Genomic DNA, 17,805 nt, shown 5'->3' with positions numbered 1-17,805 from the left:
GTTCCACAGTCAATCCACACTGACTGAAAGTAGGTCTCCTGCATCCATTTTCTTTTCCATTATATTTTTCTGATATACTGCAGTATGTACAGTATTCTTTTCTATAGAGGACCCACCAGAAGAAACACCTTTAGACTGAATCATACTGAAGTTCCCGTGGGAAACTCTTGGGACGCTTGGCTGCAGAAGCCTCTCCAGGAAGCCCTGGAGATGGTACAGGCCCAAGGGTCATTCAGCTCTGGGGTAAAGTTGTGGCAAACTTGGGGGTGAGAGGGGGTGTGCGCTGCCCGTCATGTACCTGATCCCGTAGAGTAGGCATTGGTGTTGAGGAGGGAGGAGCTCTGGGTGGTCACGTTGTTGTGATAGGTCCCCATGGAGGACCCTGCGGGCAGGGTGGAGGACCATACATGGGAGGGCAGGTTGGCGTCCAGGATCGTTGCATCGTAGGTGCCGGACACTGGAAACGGACACGCACACACCCCAGTGAGAGATAAGCCAACACTTCCTGATGTTGTCTCGGGTTATTGGGACTTTCCTGGTTTTATCACTGAAGGTCCCAGGAACTCCCTCAGTCCAGGGCAAATCAGAGCAGTTGGTCATCCCACTNTCAGGAGCAATTAATGAGACCCCCGAAGCAAATCTCTTACAGTATAATTCCAGGCACTGGGACAAGTATGGGGTGTGTGTCTCGGTCCAAGGCCACACCACATGAGGGAAGCCTTCTCCAGTTAAACCCTCCTCAAACGTTCCTATGTGCCAAGGGCACTCTGCCTCTGAAAGGGGCTTTCATGCTTCTTCATATCTGATGCCAGTTCTGCCTATTTGCTCTACAAGAGGGAGATAATCATGCAGGTCATAAAGTGCTCCAAGCTTTGGTTTTATAGTAAAAACCAAGAGGAGATCACAGTCTCTATGATTTTTTCCAGTAGTGAATGAGAGGGAAGCTTCATATCATAGCAGACCTGGCTTCTTTCCTCGTCTCCCTCCAAGGACCTGCTAATTCATCTTTCTGTTTCCCCCAGGACCTACCTTGCACTTGGCAGGCACTTGGTGTATGAGCACTGAACAGCACTGATTTACATTGTTTGTCCCTCAAAGTTTCATGTATTAGACATACATTAAGTTCATCCCTCAAAGTTTCATGTATTAGAAACTTCATCCCCACTGTGACAGTGCTAAGAGGCTGGGAAATCCTATTATAGTAATTGAAAGGTGGGGCCTTTAAGAGGTGATTGGATTGTTAGGACTGTGTGGAGTAATGGGCATGGTTCTGATGGCTTTATAAGGAGAGCAACTGAGAAGCGTAGCCATCTCTCTTGCTCTGCCATCTTTGCCACATGATACCCTGCATTGCTATAGAGCCACCACTGAGAAGGCCCTCCCCAGATGCCCCCTGGACTTAGGATTTCCCAGACTCTGAAACTGTAAGAAATATATTTCTTTATAAATTACCCAGTTCCAGGTATTCCATTATAAGCAACAGAAATGGATTAATAGAAACACTCATCCTACATGACTAGGACATGTTGGCTTTCTGTTTGACCTTCCTCAGAGACCCTGATCTCCATGAGGGCAGTGACCATGTCTCCCTTGTCCATTGCTTTTCATCAGTGCCTGTGCTTTGAGGAACAACCTTCCCCAATATTCTTCATGTGGGGAACATGGCCAACACATTGCACTGTGAGGAATCTCCTGGGAGAGAGTCTCTAGGCTTTACAGCTGACGACAGTGTGCATGCACATGGGCTGCTTGAGCAGATGGGGTAGAAAGAGCACATGCTCAGAATTCAGCAACGGCCCTGGCAGAGCCTGAAAGGCCTGCGGGGGCACAGCTGGACTCCTAGGCAGAGGTAAATCTTCCATTTGCTCCCTTCCCTCCATGGCAGCCTGGAGCTGTCGGACTTACCTGAATGGGAACTTGCCGTCACCATTTTGGTCTCCACGGTGCCTTTCTTGGGGATGGGGAGTGTGTTGGAGGAGGGTAAATCTTCCATTTGCTCCCTTCCCTCCATGGCAGCCTGGAGCTGTCGGACTTACCTGAATGGGAGCTTGCCGTCACCATTTTGGTCTCCACGGTGCCTTTCTTGGGGATGGGGAGTGTGTTGGAGGAATTCCGGGTGGGACTCACACTTGCCGATCGGCTCCCCTTGAGCAAACGCTTAACATCATCCAGCTCTGTCCCTGTAAAAGAATCCCTGAGCTTTTCCATCAGGCTCAGGATTCCTTCCTGAGTCCATCTGCAGTCGAGGGAACATTTGTGGCATTCTGATCACGGGGGAGAATGGCAACTACTTCACACATTGGGACACTTTTGCTTAGCTTTATAATGTTTGTGTTTTGCCGATTTATAGTATTTATGAGTTTGGCACTTTGTCATATTAACGGCTTCATAAATACAGTGCCTCTTACAAGGAGGTCAAAGTCCTTGGGAGATATTTCCTAATTAGACCTTATCAGACACCACATGGATAACTCTGTGGCTGGAAGACGCTGTCACTCGGATCAGGCAGTTAGAGCATAAGGTCCCTTGAAATGAATGGCTTAACAATAATCCCATTCCCTGCACAGGATGCCTCTGATATTTGGTCCCTGACCTTGTATGCCTGATTGTGTCAAAAAGAATCTGTGTCAATAACTCCTGAACATTATGCTGCTTTCATATGTGGTTTAATTTCAAGTCTGTCTGGCTGGTATTACTTGCAGCAAGGTGAACTAGTGGACAAGCTCCCCGTACCTCCCAAAATGGGAAATGAGAGAAGAGGGAGACATTGTGAAAGGGCACTGAATGAGAAGAGGCAGACAGATTTGCAGACAACATGTGCTGGAGGGACTCCCAGCCTCCTCCCCTCCCTGGAAAGCTCCATCCTTTGGGCTCAGCTCTCCCAAGCCTGGAAGAACTCAGGTGAGAAAGTGTCAGGCCTACAGGCAGACCCCATGACCACAGGTACTGAGCTCTCTGGGCAAGCCCCCATCTCTGTCTCGAGCGACCTGACCCAGCTCTTTCTTCTTGTACTCTTTGTACTTGGGCCTATTTCAAAATGTTGTCAAATAACCTCCAACAGGAACAACAGGAGTCTGACATTCAATGGACAGAGACCGGGGAATCTCTGCCATTTGAGAATAGGTTCAAACTCTTATATCTACTTCTGACTCTTTTCTCCACTATCCCATTGCATCCCCACACTGAACCGTTGCTCATATGTCTCATGCCGCTGCAGTCCTCTGAGCCTAATTCATCCACCCTTCATTCTCCTCTCAAGCAACACCTGCCCAGGAAGGCCTCTCTGGGCCCCCGCGCCTGTTCCCATCTCCCTGGGCTGATGATGTAGGGCCATTCCCTCACCACACTGAGCTGTGATGGTTGATTTCCTGTCTCCCTGTTGGTCTGTGAACTACTAAGCATCAGGAACCATGTCTTATTCAGCAACCTGACCACAGCACCTAGCCCAGGGGCCAGCTCACAGAAGACCCTTAAAGATGTTTTATGATTGGGTGCACATGCACACACATACACAGACATACACGCACACTGTGTTAGCCCTGGACTCCTGGATCCTTTCTTTGCAGCAAGATAGTGACCACTTACATCGAGTAGATGGGGACGCACTCTGCAGTCGAACTCGAATTTCGCTCTCTACAAGGGATGAGATGGAGAAGGTTGTGAGTTAAGGATCTTGGATCACAGTCCCTGACACTAAGCTCTGAACAGTGGGTGAATCTTTGGGTTGATCTGAGATTTCTGAGTCCTGGAACAGGAAACCTAGGTATGCCCAAGAACAGGGCTGCTCAAAAAAGACACCTCTCTCTACTCCGCAAACTGCCAGCTGTGCACTTCCCAGGTACTTGGAGATGTTCTAACAAAATCCCAGGCTGAGCAAGGCAGCTCCATTATAACCAGCAATGACCATGCCCAAGAACAGGGCTGCTCAAAAAAGACACCTCTCTCTACTCCGCAAACTGCCAGCTGTGCACTTCCCAGGTACCTGGAGATGTTCTAACAAAATCCCAGGCTGAGCAAGGCAGCTCCATTATAACCAGCAATGACCAACCCCTTTCCCATTGCCCATCTCACAATCGTTAGAGCCAAGCTTTTCTCCTGCTTCTGTGCTCTCTCCAGCACTAGTGAGAGAATTCTAAAACCTATAGTGTTTCCTTAGCCATTCTTACCTCTTCAGAAATGGGAATGGCAGGAAGTTGGTGGTTAACATTATTAGTTGGCTTCAGGTGGAGAATTGGCATCTTTCAACCATCAGTCTGAAGTTGTGATTGGTTGGTATACTCCTAACTTTCAAGTTACTGATGATGATAAGGCCTATTGGAAGTTAGGCTGGTCACTGAGAACTCACTGAGCTTGTGAGAGATTCTGCCTTCAGCCCAGCCCTGACATTCTGCTTCCCACTCTGCCCAGAGCTTAGCAAGGGCAGCTTCTCTCGGGACCACACTTCTCTCCTGTATTCTTGTGCAGGTGAGGAGATTACAAAACTGACACGAAGCCCTTGGTCCTCTGGAATAATTAGAAAAAAAGGGCTTATTGCTCATCTTTTGATGTATAAAGGTAATGAAAGCACATCTTGTTAAAGTCAACCGGGAGACTAAAATTGAAACTAGATGTGGCCTCTGTATCTTCAGATAATCCTCAGCAGGACAAGTTATTCCCCAGATCATTACTGTGTGGTTTGATAGCTGGCTCTTTGTGTTAGATCATCATCAAAAGCTACCCTTCCCATCCTGACCAAGCCAGCAAAAGACTCTCGGGATATTCTAAACTCCTGAGGGCAGAAACCATGCCTTATTTATTCTTTTGTACACCTCGCACTTCCTGGCTCAAGGCTGGACACACATTAGCTGCTCAGAAAATACTTGTTGAATGAATTGAACTGAACCCAGCGACAGTGCTCACCTCTGGTTTGGCTCCGTCCTCTGGTGGAAGAAGATGCTGAGAAACAAGGAAAAGTAATCTTAGGCATGTATAAGAGGTGACATGCTGAATATTTTTGACATGAAGAGAGACATATTTGAGGGGTATTTTCATAGTGTGTCTGAATCCAGTTAGTGGCTTTTCTCTACAGCAAATGCTTAACTAACGATGACCCCGTAGCTAAACAGTGGAGGACATTTTGCAGTGCCCCAGCACATTCAGGATATTAAATTAGCTAAATGAGTGTTAGTTAGCTAACACTTAAAGTGTTAAGTTAGCCGAGGCAGTCCATTTGGGAGCACGATCCATGCTGGCTGACCACAATGATCAAGAATATAAAAAGCCTGCCAAATCTTCCCTTTAATTTTTTTTTAGGGACTGCCTTGGTTTCCTCACTGTAGGCAAATGAAAGTGTAATCCCTGTACAAGAATGCAGACCAAAGACTTAACGCCAAGTGAAGATACAGTAGAGTCTCACTAGGCATACAAGGTGCCCCTTAGAAGTGAGCTGTAGTGGAGGTGCTGGGGTGTTGCGCATTTGTGTGTTCTAATTGCTGCTCCTCTTTGCTGGGAGGTCTCTGTGCACCTCTTAAATGGAGAAATCCCTATAATTATTTCTTGGCCTTAGGGTCTTATCTGTCCAAGCATGGACCTTGGATAAATAGCTCTCCATTTTAGTAGTGTCATGAGCAAAGGTTTATGGCAGTGAATTAATGTAACTGACATTCCCTTCAGATGCTTTGGTATAAAGAGCAAAGGAAAAACAGGTCAGCAGAAGTCCAACTTCTTTAAAAGAACCCATTTGACTCATGATTGCCCCACCCCACCACCCCATCCCCCCCAAGCATTTTCCTAGTGTCTCGTTTGACCATTTCTTCGGAAAATAAGGGAAGGACATACCAAATTCCTTCCGAGGGTACTCTGGAGAAGAGTTGCCACTGGAGCTCCCTGGAGAGGAGATAAAACACTCACTACAAGTGGCCGCACAGGGCTGCAAGGCTTCTGAGAGGGGGGAGTGCTGGTCACTTATTTCCGAGCCTCCAAAGACCTAGGTGCTTCAGGAGGGAATGAGATGTGCCCTTCAGCAGACACTTTGCATGACCCAGGCTCAAGATTTAAAATGAGACACACCATGGACTTGGTTGTAGCACCTCATCTGGTCATGGATCTACTTTGGATGGGGCAGGAGGTTTTCATTTTTCCCCCCTTCCTCAGCTTGGTTTTCCCTGTACCAGCGCTAGAACAGGTGACCTGTCCTGATCAAATATTGCCTTCAGCACCAGGCGCCTCTCTGATCTTGTGACGCTTGTCCCGAATGTGGACCCTGTTAAAATGAAGGTACAAGCCCCCACTCAGGCCTGACATCAGAGAGTGCTGTGGTGACACAATCCGTCTCACGTGGATTTTGGGCTTCCCTACACCCCCGGGCAGCTCTTGTCCTGCAATGGTGGGGAGGCATCTCTCGGGATGCCTGCCCACTTCGTAAGTTTACTGGGGTATCTAGTCCCTTAGTCCCACTTCTCCATCCCTAGTGCCTATCTCCACTCATTATTAAACCCATTTGCCACCTGGCTTGTTAATTTCCTAAAACTGCTCCTGCAGATGCCCAGAAACTACAGTGACTTTAGTACTGAACCAAGTATCTTCCTCCATGACTCCTCCTTTTGACCCTGAGCGCTTTCTTGTGCTTACTTCAAAGATGCTGTGTGGTCCTGGTCCCTACCCCCCACCCCCACTGTTCCCTCCTCTGGACTACTGAAGATTGCCTTTTAACTTCTCACCCATGTTTAGTCTCTTTCTCACCAATTGCTATGGATTAAATTGTATCTCCCAAAGTGCAGGTGTTAGAAACTTAACCTTAATAGGGTGGGAAATTCTATTACAAGAATTGAAAGGTGGAGCCTTGAAGAGGTGATTAGATTGCAAAGACTATTCCCTAGTAAATGGATTAACCCATTGATGGTTTAATGGTGGTCATGGTGTGGTTCTGAGGGCTTTAAAAGGAGAGCAAGTGAGGAGGTTAGTCTCTCTCTCTCTCTGCTCCTGCCATTTTTTGCCATGTGTGTGATATCCTGTGTCCCTATAGAGCCACCACCATACAAGGCCCTCACCAAATGTGTTCCCTGGACTTTGGACTTCCTAGCCCCTGAAACTGTAAGCAATACATTTCATTTTCTTACACATTACCCAGTTCCAGGTATTTTGTTATAAACAACAGAAACTGACTAATACACCAATTCTTCCTGCACATGGCTTCCAGAATGCTAGTCTTAGACCTAAGACATGATGGACCTTTTGACTCAGAAATCTCTGCGGCTTCCCATTGTGTATAGAACAGAGACCAAACATCTTCTCCATTGAATCTGGATCCCTCAGTCCCTCATCACATAAGTACCACGGCTGCTTACTGCTTAACTCCTGGACTCTCCTGCCTGTCTTTGCTGCTGCTGCTCCCACAGCCTGGACTGCCCCATCTCCTCATCTCTCGGTATCAAAATCTTATGCATCCTGAAGGCCCAGCTCAGACAGACGTCACTTCCTTCATCGAGTCTTCCCTGATTTCCTCAGCTGAAAACAATAATCCCCTTCTACTTCACATTACTATTTTTTAATCTGTCATCTTAACTCGTCTGTTAGATTATAGACTCCTTAGAGTTAATATCCATGTCTGATTCATTTGAGCATCCAAGTCATCTGCGCAGTGTTAAACATATAAGAGATATTCAATAAATTACTAATGGAAAAAGTGACTAATTGGATGAATGAATGAAATCTTCAAGTAATGTGAGTCCATAAAAGAAAGGAAGGAGGCACAGGGAGAAAGGTTTGGGGGCAGACACAGGTGAAGCCAGGTGGCCAATACCTAGGTAAATCTTCAAAGGATGAGCGAAGTTACTGGGGGAGAGGATAGTTCTCTACTACAGTGGGACTGATACCTTCGTATGTTCCATGACGGGTAATGTGAGTTTTCCTTTCAAAAGTGGAGCCTGGTGAGTTGGGCAGAGTGGAGGCGGGTGAATGAGCCCTCCTGTAGCTGGAGGTGGAGGTGTTGCCACGTATGCTTCCACCTGCAAGTGGGGAGAAGCATAAATCCTCATAGAACGTCAGCAGAGATGAGTCCAATGACTATGGAAGTCCTGTTGTTATCACCCCAGTACACTCAGGCTGCACATACTATGAGAGGACCCTGCAGGAGGAACCAGGGGACATCGGGAGAGCACAACTGACAGGGTCTGCGGCTGCCCAAAAGTGGAAGGTGGAACTAGTGCTCCCACCTTTACTGAACAGAGGGTGTACTTCATGCACGTAGTTACCGTGCCCGGGAATGCAAAGCACTCAGCAGGTTTTTTCTTGAGGACTTGACATTTGATCACAGGCCACTGCTTGCGTGTACTAGCACATGATCTGATACGGAAGCATTCCTCAGTGGGTAAGGACAGGTGCTTCTCTTGGTCAGCCTGGACGTTCTTATATCTTGGGTCTTCCTTTTTAGTTTCACTTCAAGGTTTTTTAAATGGCACAGGGCTTATGTCTGCATCTTGTTTTTGGTTTTGTTTTGTTTTCGTTTGTTTTAGTGTAGTTTCAGTGGGAACAATGGGCCCGTGTTGGATGCTTGCCCAGTGCAGCCTTGCACAGTGTGGGATCATGTCACCAGACTCCCTCAGCACAGTAATCCAATCGTTATGTTTCTTTTTTTTTTAAAGATGACCGGTAAGGGGATCTTAACCCTTGACTCGGTGTTATCAGCACCGCACTCTCCCGAGTGAGCCACAGGCCGGCCCCGTTATGTTTCTTTTGTTGCTGTTAATGCAGATTGTAAGCCCTCAGATGTGCACACTCTTCTTTAAAAGAGATGGCTTAAAGAGAGTGATTCAGTGGGAAAACAGCTGCCTAACCATGAAGACTTCTTAATTAATGATAGTTATGTATATGGGGGACTTAATGAAAATTGTTCCATTTTAAGGGTTTCAAATGCTGATGATTTAAAAGTTGTACCCTTCCTGGGTTGTGTGTCACTTAGATAACTCTTCAGGGCATTTGGAATGGATCACAAGGAGTTGTAACTGTTGGTCCCTGTCTCCTTCTCAGGCCCCTCCCTGTCCATCTGCTTTTCCTGCACCTTTGAACCACAGGCACTTACTTGAGTTTATGTAACCGCTGCTGCCGTGGGTCAGGCTCTGCTTCTCCAGCCGGCTCCCTCCCCCAAGGGAGCCTGTTTTTGCATAGCCATTGCTGGTCCCCCCTTCTGCCAGAAACAGAATGCAGGTGACAATTTCAGCATAGAGTCAGGCTAGAGGGTTCCCTCCTCCCTTGCCCCGTGGAAGCCTTCCCTTGTTCCCACCAGGACCATCTTGGATTGGGGTTCCTTTCCCACCTACGCTACATGGAACCAGCTGCCACGTTCTAGTTTCATTTGTTTGTTTTTGATACAAATGTCTGGAGTGAATATTCCGCCTGATTTAAAAGGAAGGTCTTCTGGGTGGAGCATAACAAGTTGCTTATTAGGAAAATTTAAATATTAGAAAAAGCAGCAAAGGAATGAAAAGCTCAGGACCTGGGTTGGCCTTGTTTTTCCTCAAATGCTTAGTCAGTGCTCAGCCATGGCAGCCACTAGATGTGTTGGAGGGACCAGTGCTGACTCTGTGCTGTTGCCGTTCCCTCTGGCTGCCCATCACTGCTCCAAGGGGCTTTCCCCACCCCTGAGGAGCCAGGTTTCCTGGCAGGTGCTGGCATGGCTTTAGGGCTCAGCTTTCTAATACAGAATCTAACCCTAAGGAGCTCCTGGAAAAAAGTGGACTCAAACAGAAGTCTCGGCTGGTGGTTCCTCCTCCCCCACCCTATGCTCAGGTTGGATAAGATTTCTGATATTTTAGTGTCCAGAATAAGCAAATCTATAGAGACAGAAAGCATATTTGTAGTTTCTAGGGGCTGGGAGAGGGAAGAGAGAATGTGGAGTGACTACTGATGGTCATGACATTTCCTTTCGGGGAAGGCTTTAGGGCTCAGCTTTCTAATGCAGAATCTAACCCTAAGGAGCTCCTGGAAAAAAGTGGACTCAAACAGAAGTCTCGGCTGGTGGTTCCTCCTCCCCCACCCTATGCTCAGGTTGGATAAGATTTCTGATATTTTAGTGTCCAGAATAAGCAAATCTATAGAGACAGAAAGCATATTTGTAGTTTCTAGGGGCTGGGAGAGGGAAGAGAGAATGTGGAGTGACTACCGATGGTCATGACATTTCCTTTCGGGGAGTGATGGAAATGTTCTAAAATTAGAGTGTAGCGATTGGCTTTAGGGCTCAGCTTTCTAATACAGAATCTAACCCTAAGGAGCTCCTGGAAAAAAGTGGACTCAAACAGAAGTCTTGGCTGGTGGTTCCTCCTCCCCCACCCTATGCTCAGGTTGGATAAGATTTCTGATATTATAGTGTCCAGAATAAGCAAATCTATAGAGACAGAAAGCATATTTGTAGTTTCTAGGGGCTGGGAGAGGGAAGAGAGAATGTGGAGTGACTACTGATGGTCATGACATTTCCTTTCGGGGAGTGATGGAAATGTTCTAAAATTAGAGTGTAGCGATGTCTGCACAACTCTGTAAATATACTAACAACCACTGAATTATACACTTTAAACTGGTGGCTTTTGTTGTATATAAATTAATGTCAATACAACTGTTGGAAAAAAAAGGATTTCAGGTACTTTGGATTTGCTCAATGGAAGAGGGGCTCCAAGGAAAAGGTTACAGATGTAGGGTCCTTCACACGTGACCTACTGAGAAGAAAGCTATCGAGGCAGTCACTTACTTGGTGGTAAGGATGTAAGTCTTGTAGTTACTGTTTCCGTGATAACTAGAAAAAGACAAAGAAAAGATGAGATCTTATGTAATGTACTGGTATTTCTGTATTTTGGCAAGATCTAATATGTCATAAGCTAAGCATATTAACTTAGGTTCAATGTAGATTTTTGTATACTTGTGCTTGAAGGTATGTGATCTGACCCACCGTATGTGAAAATAAGAGCAATGGCAATGGGTTTTATGTACCTGGAAAATCAGCTGATATCTCTCTGGAACCAAAAGGAGAAATGAATTGCCTTGGCGTCATTTGACAATTGGACCCAGGCCAGGCCTCGGTTTGACTTTGAGGGAGGACCAGGCCCTCCTGTCTCAAGTCACTCTGCCTCTGCACTGCTCCTTCCCAGTTGTCACCTGATTCAGCTGGGACCACATACTGGCTGATTTCACTGTGTACTTATTCATGAATTTGGAAGTGTTTCAAGGACATGATGATTCATTCTGAAATCTTCAGGGCCAGCCCTGAGTGTGGGAGATGTGGGGAGGAAGGGGGTCGGGGTAGGTCACATCTGGTGCTTGGTGACATCAGAGACAGACTTGAGGAAGCAATGCCTCTGCCTCCCCAAATTGACTCTCTCTAGATCCGAGTGATGGTGAATCTATGAAGGCAATGGAAGCTTCAGATGTTTTAAAAGACAGCAGTTAGAAGAAAGACCTCTTGCCTCCCTGAATCACTATTCCCTGCAGCAGCATGGGAACATGGGTAGATTCCCTAAACTGTAGTTGGCTAATTTTGTGCTCCTGGCCGTGACCATCACCACTACCTCCCTCTTTGTTGGGTACACGTGGCGTGCATGTGCGCATGCCTGAGGGCAGGGGTGGTGAAAGGAGAAGAGTGAGAAAATGGAAGAAGATGGGGCAGGGTCATTTTGTGCCACTTTCGGCCATGTGGCTGGCACCTGCTTCATTCTGCACGACACTCATTTGCCTGGCCTTCACGCTGTATTTTCCTCATTAATTTGGTTATCCTAGCAGGAGCAGGGGGTTATCAGTAGAGACAGCAGTCAATGCATAAAAGGGAATGGGTTTTCAGAGATAGGTTGTGGCTTGATTTGAATAGTAGTCCTTGAGCTTTCACTAAACCTCTCATTGTATAGACCTTTGGGATTCTTGGATACACAAAAATAAAATTATTTCTTACCTAAAGCTCCAAGTCTGTGGAGACAGAGGTGTTTTATTTTATTATTATTTTTTTTTATTGGAGAGATATGAAAGTCACATAATAAGTGAAAAAGTTCTCTAACTTGGAGTCGCTGGGGGACAGTTTAGATGTCTTTGAATTTATCATTTGGGCACTTCTACAAAATAAATATATCTGTTTTCAATTTTCGGTGTACATTTCGACTATGACACTAGTGTTATTTCAACTTTGTACCTGCAATAACTGGGATATTATACTTTTGGGGTTTCTGTTGCCCTATATCCCTAAGTAGGGAAAGGGTTAAATAAACTACGGTAATTCATTCAGCAGAATATTATGCAGTTGTTAAAAATGCTGCTTATGAAAACTCTACATGGAAATGGCAATTTTCATCTTTGAAGAAAAAGCAGGACACATTTTGATTACAAGTATTAACATAAAAATCAACACGAGTCATCTTATGGGAAGGAATAAAGTCCATTTAGGAACACATTTAAAAGTGATACAGTGGTTGTGGCAAAATTATGAATGAATATTTATTCTGTTTCCAAATTTTTTTATTACTTTTATAATGAAACAATTATAAATTAAAAAATTTTGATGCTCTTACATCTTTCCGTGACTTCAGTGCCATCTCGTTTGCTTTTCTTGGTTACGTCCATACCATAGCCACCTGCAGGAGAAGCCAGAACCATGAACAGCCACGCCTCTTACCATTGCTTTTAGTAAGTACAGGTCTCTAGCGTTCAAGCTGAGAACAAAAAACTTGATTCCTGGTACTCAAGACAGAATTCTTTCATATAAATACTTTTTTAGAAGAGTCATTCCCATTTCCTGTCATCAGTTATAATAAAGAGTAATTTAATAGTTCACTTTGGATTCTGTTCCTTTGGACTGGGATCTTTTCAGAATCTGATTGGATCAGACTGCCCCCTGCCAAGCACCAGAGGGCTTGCGTAGCAGGTGTGGTGCCCTGACATTTGACCTCCATTCTTTGCCAAGGTAATAAATAGCTGAAGGGTATTTGTCAAGGCACTTAGTGCTATAGACTAATTCATTTTGATGTATCCCATAATGTTCAGTGTTCTATATGGAACTCTATGAATATAAGACATTCATGCTTCATTATTTAGAGTTTGAATGTGAGAATGGTGCTTGATAGATTAAAACCAGCATAAAAATCATTATAATTGTCATACTTGTATGAAACTTAACACTTTTCAAAGCATGGAACTCTGTTTTCACAAAAAACCAGCTCTCAAGTGCTTAGATGCAGACATAAGTAGGAAAAATAGATGAAGAAAATATGTAGGAAAAGACGTGTTTGTATGTGTTATCTATGTTCTCCCTTCGTTCTTACTCTGCTTCTGGAAAGGAAAATTATTGAGATCGTGTCTGCTGTGTCCCTAAGCATGCCTGGGATGAGGCATGTATGACACCAAAGAGGGTTGGGAGGGATGGGGTGTGAGGTTTAAACACACAGGAATGCAGAGCAAGAGTCCCCATCCCATTTGGGCTTTTTTTGCTGTGATGCCCAGTTCCACTTGTGGAAGGACTTGAAATCTGGCTTTCCCTGTGGTTCTCTCCCCTCCCCTAACCTCTTCCTCCTAGTTTATCTTTCGGTTGCAGTTCAAATTGGATTCTAGAATTCCGAGGTAAGAGGCTTCTGTCCAGGTGCACCTTACTTAACGATCTCTCTTTTCAGTCTTCCCCTGCCTGGTGACTTCAAGTTGACTTATCCATTAGCATTAGGCACAGCGGACACAGTGCCCAGGCTCATGACACTTTTTGGGGTCCACAAAAATGTATTAATTTCTTTTAAAATCACAAGGAAAAATGAACATAACCTAACCTGGATTATATGCTTCTTTATGTCAATGCAGTTGTAAAATATAATTTCATTATTATTTATTTATTTTATTGTAACATAGTTGATTGTACATATGTGTGGGGTAGAATTGAATATCAATACCTGCATTCAATATGTGATGCTCAAATCAGGATAATTAGTACATTCAACATTATACAATGTAATCGTTTTTTGTGGCCCTTTAGCAAATTAAAATATAATTTTAAAATCTTCTTTTTTTCTTAATGAAGGAAGGGGTCTACAAAAGCAAAAGTGTCTAGGGCCCACAGAAGTCATAATGTGGCTCCGGGTGGCTTCTTTGCTGAAAAACAAGATCACATGAGACCAACTGGTCAACTACCTGGTGGAATTAACCAAGACCAGCACAGTTAGCTTCAGGGCCTGTTCAAATGTGCCAACTTCTTGCTCATCAGTGTTTCTTAAGCACAGCTCTAGGCAAGGAATGTGGCATTACGGAAAAAATCCTAGCTGGATCTGAGAAGTCACAGAATGTCTTTATAGGTATGTTTCCTGTAGCCAAGAGGATGGGCTCCATAAACAGTTTAACAAGGGAGAAGGCCGAACCTGGCCTGTGACTATGTCGGCATTCCAGCTATAACCTGTATGACTTATGTCATGCAAACCTACATGCACCTGGACATCCTCTTTGAAATCCTTTGTTTAAGCATTAATTGCTTTTGGTAACTCTGGTGGCCTCTCCACTTTTTTTTTTTTAATTTGTCATTAGGTGTGGACCAGGAGGCATTTAGGAGATTAAACATTTAAATGCACCTGGCTGCCAGTGGAAGTGATTAGTTCTCTAGGACGGTATTAGAATTGATATGAAATATTATCCTGAAAGGAATTGTTTATAACAATCGATGGAAACTTTTACATCCCACCAGTTACTGCTTATTTTGGTCCTTTGGTGAAAATTGCTGTTGGCAGCTATCCATTTGGGACTGGCTGGGTGTATTCCACTTGCAGCCATTTAGGCAGATGGATGATAGCTCCGTTTGCTAAGTCTCCAAGCAGCAACCCCGGCAAGTTTTGCTTGTTCATTCTGTATCCAGAAAAATAACAGGCATTTCTAGACCCTCCATCGTTTCCCTAAATCCCAATGACGAAGTCTCAATTTCTGCTGCTAACAGCCAAGCGTCCCCCAATTTCCAGAGGGCACAAAGAGACAGACTACTAAGAAATCAGATGCCCTCCTGCAGGCCTGGGAGCTCCTCAGTGGAAGATACTCTGTGGAAAGAACCTGCCCTAGGTAGGTACAGGTAGATGCTTCTCTCTCATCCTGAGGCCACTAGCATGACTGTATGTCGCACGGCCATATAAAATTCTCGGCCAGACTGACGGTTGGAGGTGGCAGGGATGTGTTAGGAGACGAATTCCTTTAAACCAAATGTAAGAGGAAACTTTCTGTAAGTGGCTAATTAAATGGAGAATAGTCCAGGCACTAACCTGGACCCATGGGACCATCCCATGGGACCTATGGTATTCTCACGTGCCTTCTTTTAAAAACATTTTAAGTGCTGATAGTTTTTAAAACTGTAACATTAAAGAAATTACCTGCCCAGGTACATGCCCAAGCCTGCCCCTCCTAGCAGTTCTCATCAGTGAACTCCTTAGTCTTCCAAAAGTACTACTTAATGGAAACACTGTCAAACAGCATAATTTTAAACTTCCTGGACGTTCGGGCCACTTCAGTTAGAACTAAGGATGAGCAGATCATTCAAGTTCTCAATTTCAAAATTATATTAATTTCCATCCATAGTTCCAAGGGTCTGCTTTGTGGTTATTTCATAGCTAATGTTCTTTTGAAGATGCAAAAATAATCTCTTCTTTTTATGCAAGAAGACACAACTTGAAATCATTTTTCTGCTTTTATGAGTTTTTTTTCCTTTCCACTTTATTTAAATGATATGACATCCACCTAAAACTGTCAGATGATGATGAGGTGTAACACACACAAACAAGGACAAACCACTGTTAGCGACAGGAAACCATCACATTGACCTTATCTTATTCTAATGACACATGAAACACTGCTCTTGATACAAAGAAGAGAATAGAGATGCTGTTTTCTCTCCCTTTTTTATCTTAGGAATTGCAAGCATTTTTATAGCTTTTATTACTACAATCTCTGTACACTTTAATATTAAAACAAAACAACAACAGAATTGCCAAAGTGTGAGAAAACTATCTACTAGCTATTGACTAATAACAAAAAGGCCAAGCAGTTTGAAGTCAGGAAAACCAATGCCCTGGGGTTGCCTGTCTCAGAGGATTTCTTTCTGCAACACCCCAGAGATGGGTCTGCTGCTTGTGGCACCCTCAATTTTCATGAGTGGGGGTGGCAGGTTAAGGCACCAGCTTTGTGATTATGCTGCTTGTTTACAGTTGTGTCCTGTTACTGCTAATAATGCAAATGGACCAAACAAAGTAAATGCAGACTTTTTTTAGTCAGTCATGAAGATGGTTAGTTCTCAGGTCTGATCAGTTTCACCAATCTAAGGAGTTTCTATGCAAGTTTGAAATCGGACTGTTCACTTTAACTGTCCCCATATGAACTCTATCAGATTCAATCGGGTGTTTTGCAGGCCCCCTCTGATTCTCTGGGGGATATCCACCAGGGGCTGGACATCTGTGTTAGGTTAGTTCTGACTTAGGTCTGTGCCTCAGCTTGAGAGAACATACAGAGTGAAAAGAAACAATTCTGCTTTTCAAACAAATACCTTTTAAGAATCTCAGTACATTTTATGGACATAAATCCAACGATTAACATTAATCCACCGATTAACTGCTTCTCAAAAGAAGTGATGTGCCAGATGGTTTTGCTTCCAGTTCAAAGAGTGAAGTGATAATTTGTCAGTCCGCAGTTAGTGTGGTCCCGCTAGATACCTAAAGTAGTAATTCTCACCCCAAAGTGATATTTTGGTTTTGTGTTTGGGCCCAAGTTGGCCAGTAAGAGTATGTACACAGAAAAAATTTTCTTTCTTTTTTTTCTTCCTCCAAGTTTGACTCCAGGAAATTCCTGGATTAATTAGGCCATTTCAAAGATTTCTCTTTACTTTAGATTAGAGGTAGTGGCAATTTTTCAGGGTGATAAATAGCAATGTTTGCCCAGCCTCTTGAACTTAGTCAGAACCATCCAGCACAGAGGCCCGAGCAGAATAGGGGCTGCTTCCAGAAGGCCCCACTTAGCTGTACTTTAACCTCACCTCTGATTTTTTCTCTGCTGTCGAGTGGGGAGAATGAGACGGAGGGAGGGGGCGAGGGAGACAGTGAGAGAGGAAATCAAGGTTGAGGGAGAAGGAATTATAAGCCCTTATCATATCCTAAATAAAACAACTTAACACAACTCACTTTACAATAATGAAAATAATACTGAAAAACATCTTGCCAGTAGAGCATAGTACATCTTAACTGGACTTCATCTCTTTCCCATTCACGGATTTTTCTTGTTCCTATAAAAGACCTACCCTAAGCAGAATGCACACAGCAAAATCATGATTTATGACCAATGAATCATTTCAACTTGAACACTAGAAACTAAAGAACTTCATCTTATTTTCTCCAATAAACATCTACATTCTACACAACAAACCTTAAATCAAAGTCTCAGAAAAGGGGACAAAGGTCAGTCTTCCTGTTGCTTACCTGGCTGGAGATTGTGAAGGAATTAGAAACTTCTTTGGATAAATCCCCCCTCTCTTTCTTCCCCTGGTGCTTTCTTCTAGAAATTTGCAGTGCCCACTTTTTTTATCCAGACCCAGCCAAGGTGTGTTAAAGCTGAGTGATCTTTTAAAAATGTTCACTTCTCCTTTCTCCCCCTTGCTTCTTTCAGCTCTTTGCTTCTAGACAAGTCCTGACAAAGGTGTGTCATGGTTTACAGCGTTACTCCACCCTTCCAATTACCTGACACTTGCTGGATTTTTTTTTTAAAAAAAAATCTGCCTCCAGGAATCAAACTTTACAGGAGGCAGAAAGCTTCTCCTACCAGCTTAGGTAGATTAACCACTTACAAACTCATGGGAAAAGG

The 17,805-nt window shown here is 44.2% G+C and overlaps 1 protein-coding gene across 1 annotated transcript in view; it reads right to left on the bottom strand.

Moving 5' to 3' along the window:
- Nucleotides 1-17,560, bottom strand: part of COL17A1 (collagen, type XVII, alpha 1) — a 51,831-nt gene extending 34,271 nt beyond the window's left edge. Inside the window, 10 exon segments of the mRNA XM_008571495.1 lie at nt 299-457; nt 2,037-2,180; nt 3,586-3,633; nt 4,900-4,935; nt 5,818-5,865; nt 7,854-7,985; nt 9,059-9,163; nt 10,718-10,762; nt 12,519-12,581; nt 17,424-17,560. Of these exon segments, the coding sequence (XP_008569717.1) occupies nt 299-457; nt 2,037-2,180; nt 3,586-3,633; nt 4,900-4,935; nt 5,818-5,865; nt 7,854-7,985; nt 9,059-9,163; nt 10,718-10,762; nt 12,519-12,570 (769 nt within the window). The 5' untranslated portion in view covers nt 12,571-12,581; nt 17,424-17,560.
- Between the last annotated feature and the right edge of the window lie 245 nt (nt 17,561-17,805).

This window comes from Galeopterus variegatus, unplaced genomic scaffold (genome assembly GCF_000696425.1).
Source record: "Galeopterus variegatus unplaced genomic scaffold, G_variegatus-3.0.2 Scaffold692, whole genome shotgun sequence".
Lineage (NCBI taxonomy): Eukaryota > Metazoa > Chordata > Mammalia > Dermoptera > Cynocephalidae > Galeopterus > Galeopterus variegatus.
Note: the sequence above shows the minus strand (reverse complement) of the source record. Positions and strands in the feature narration are given on the sequence as shown.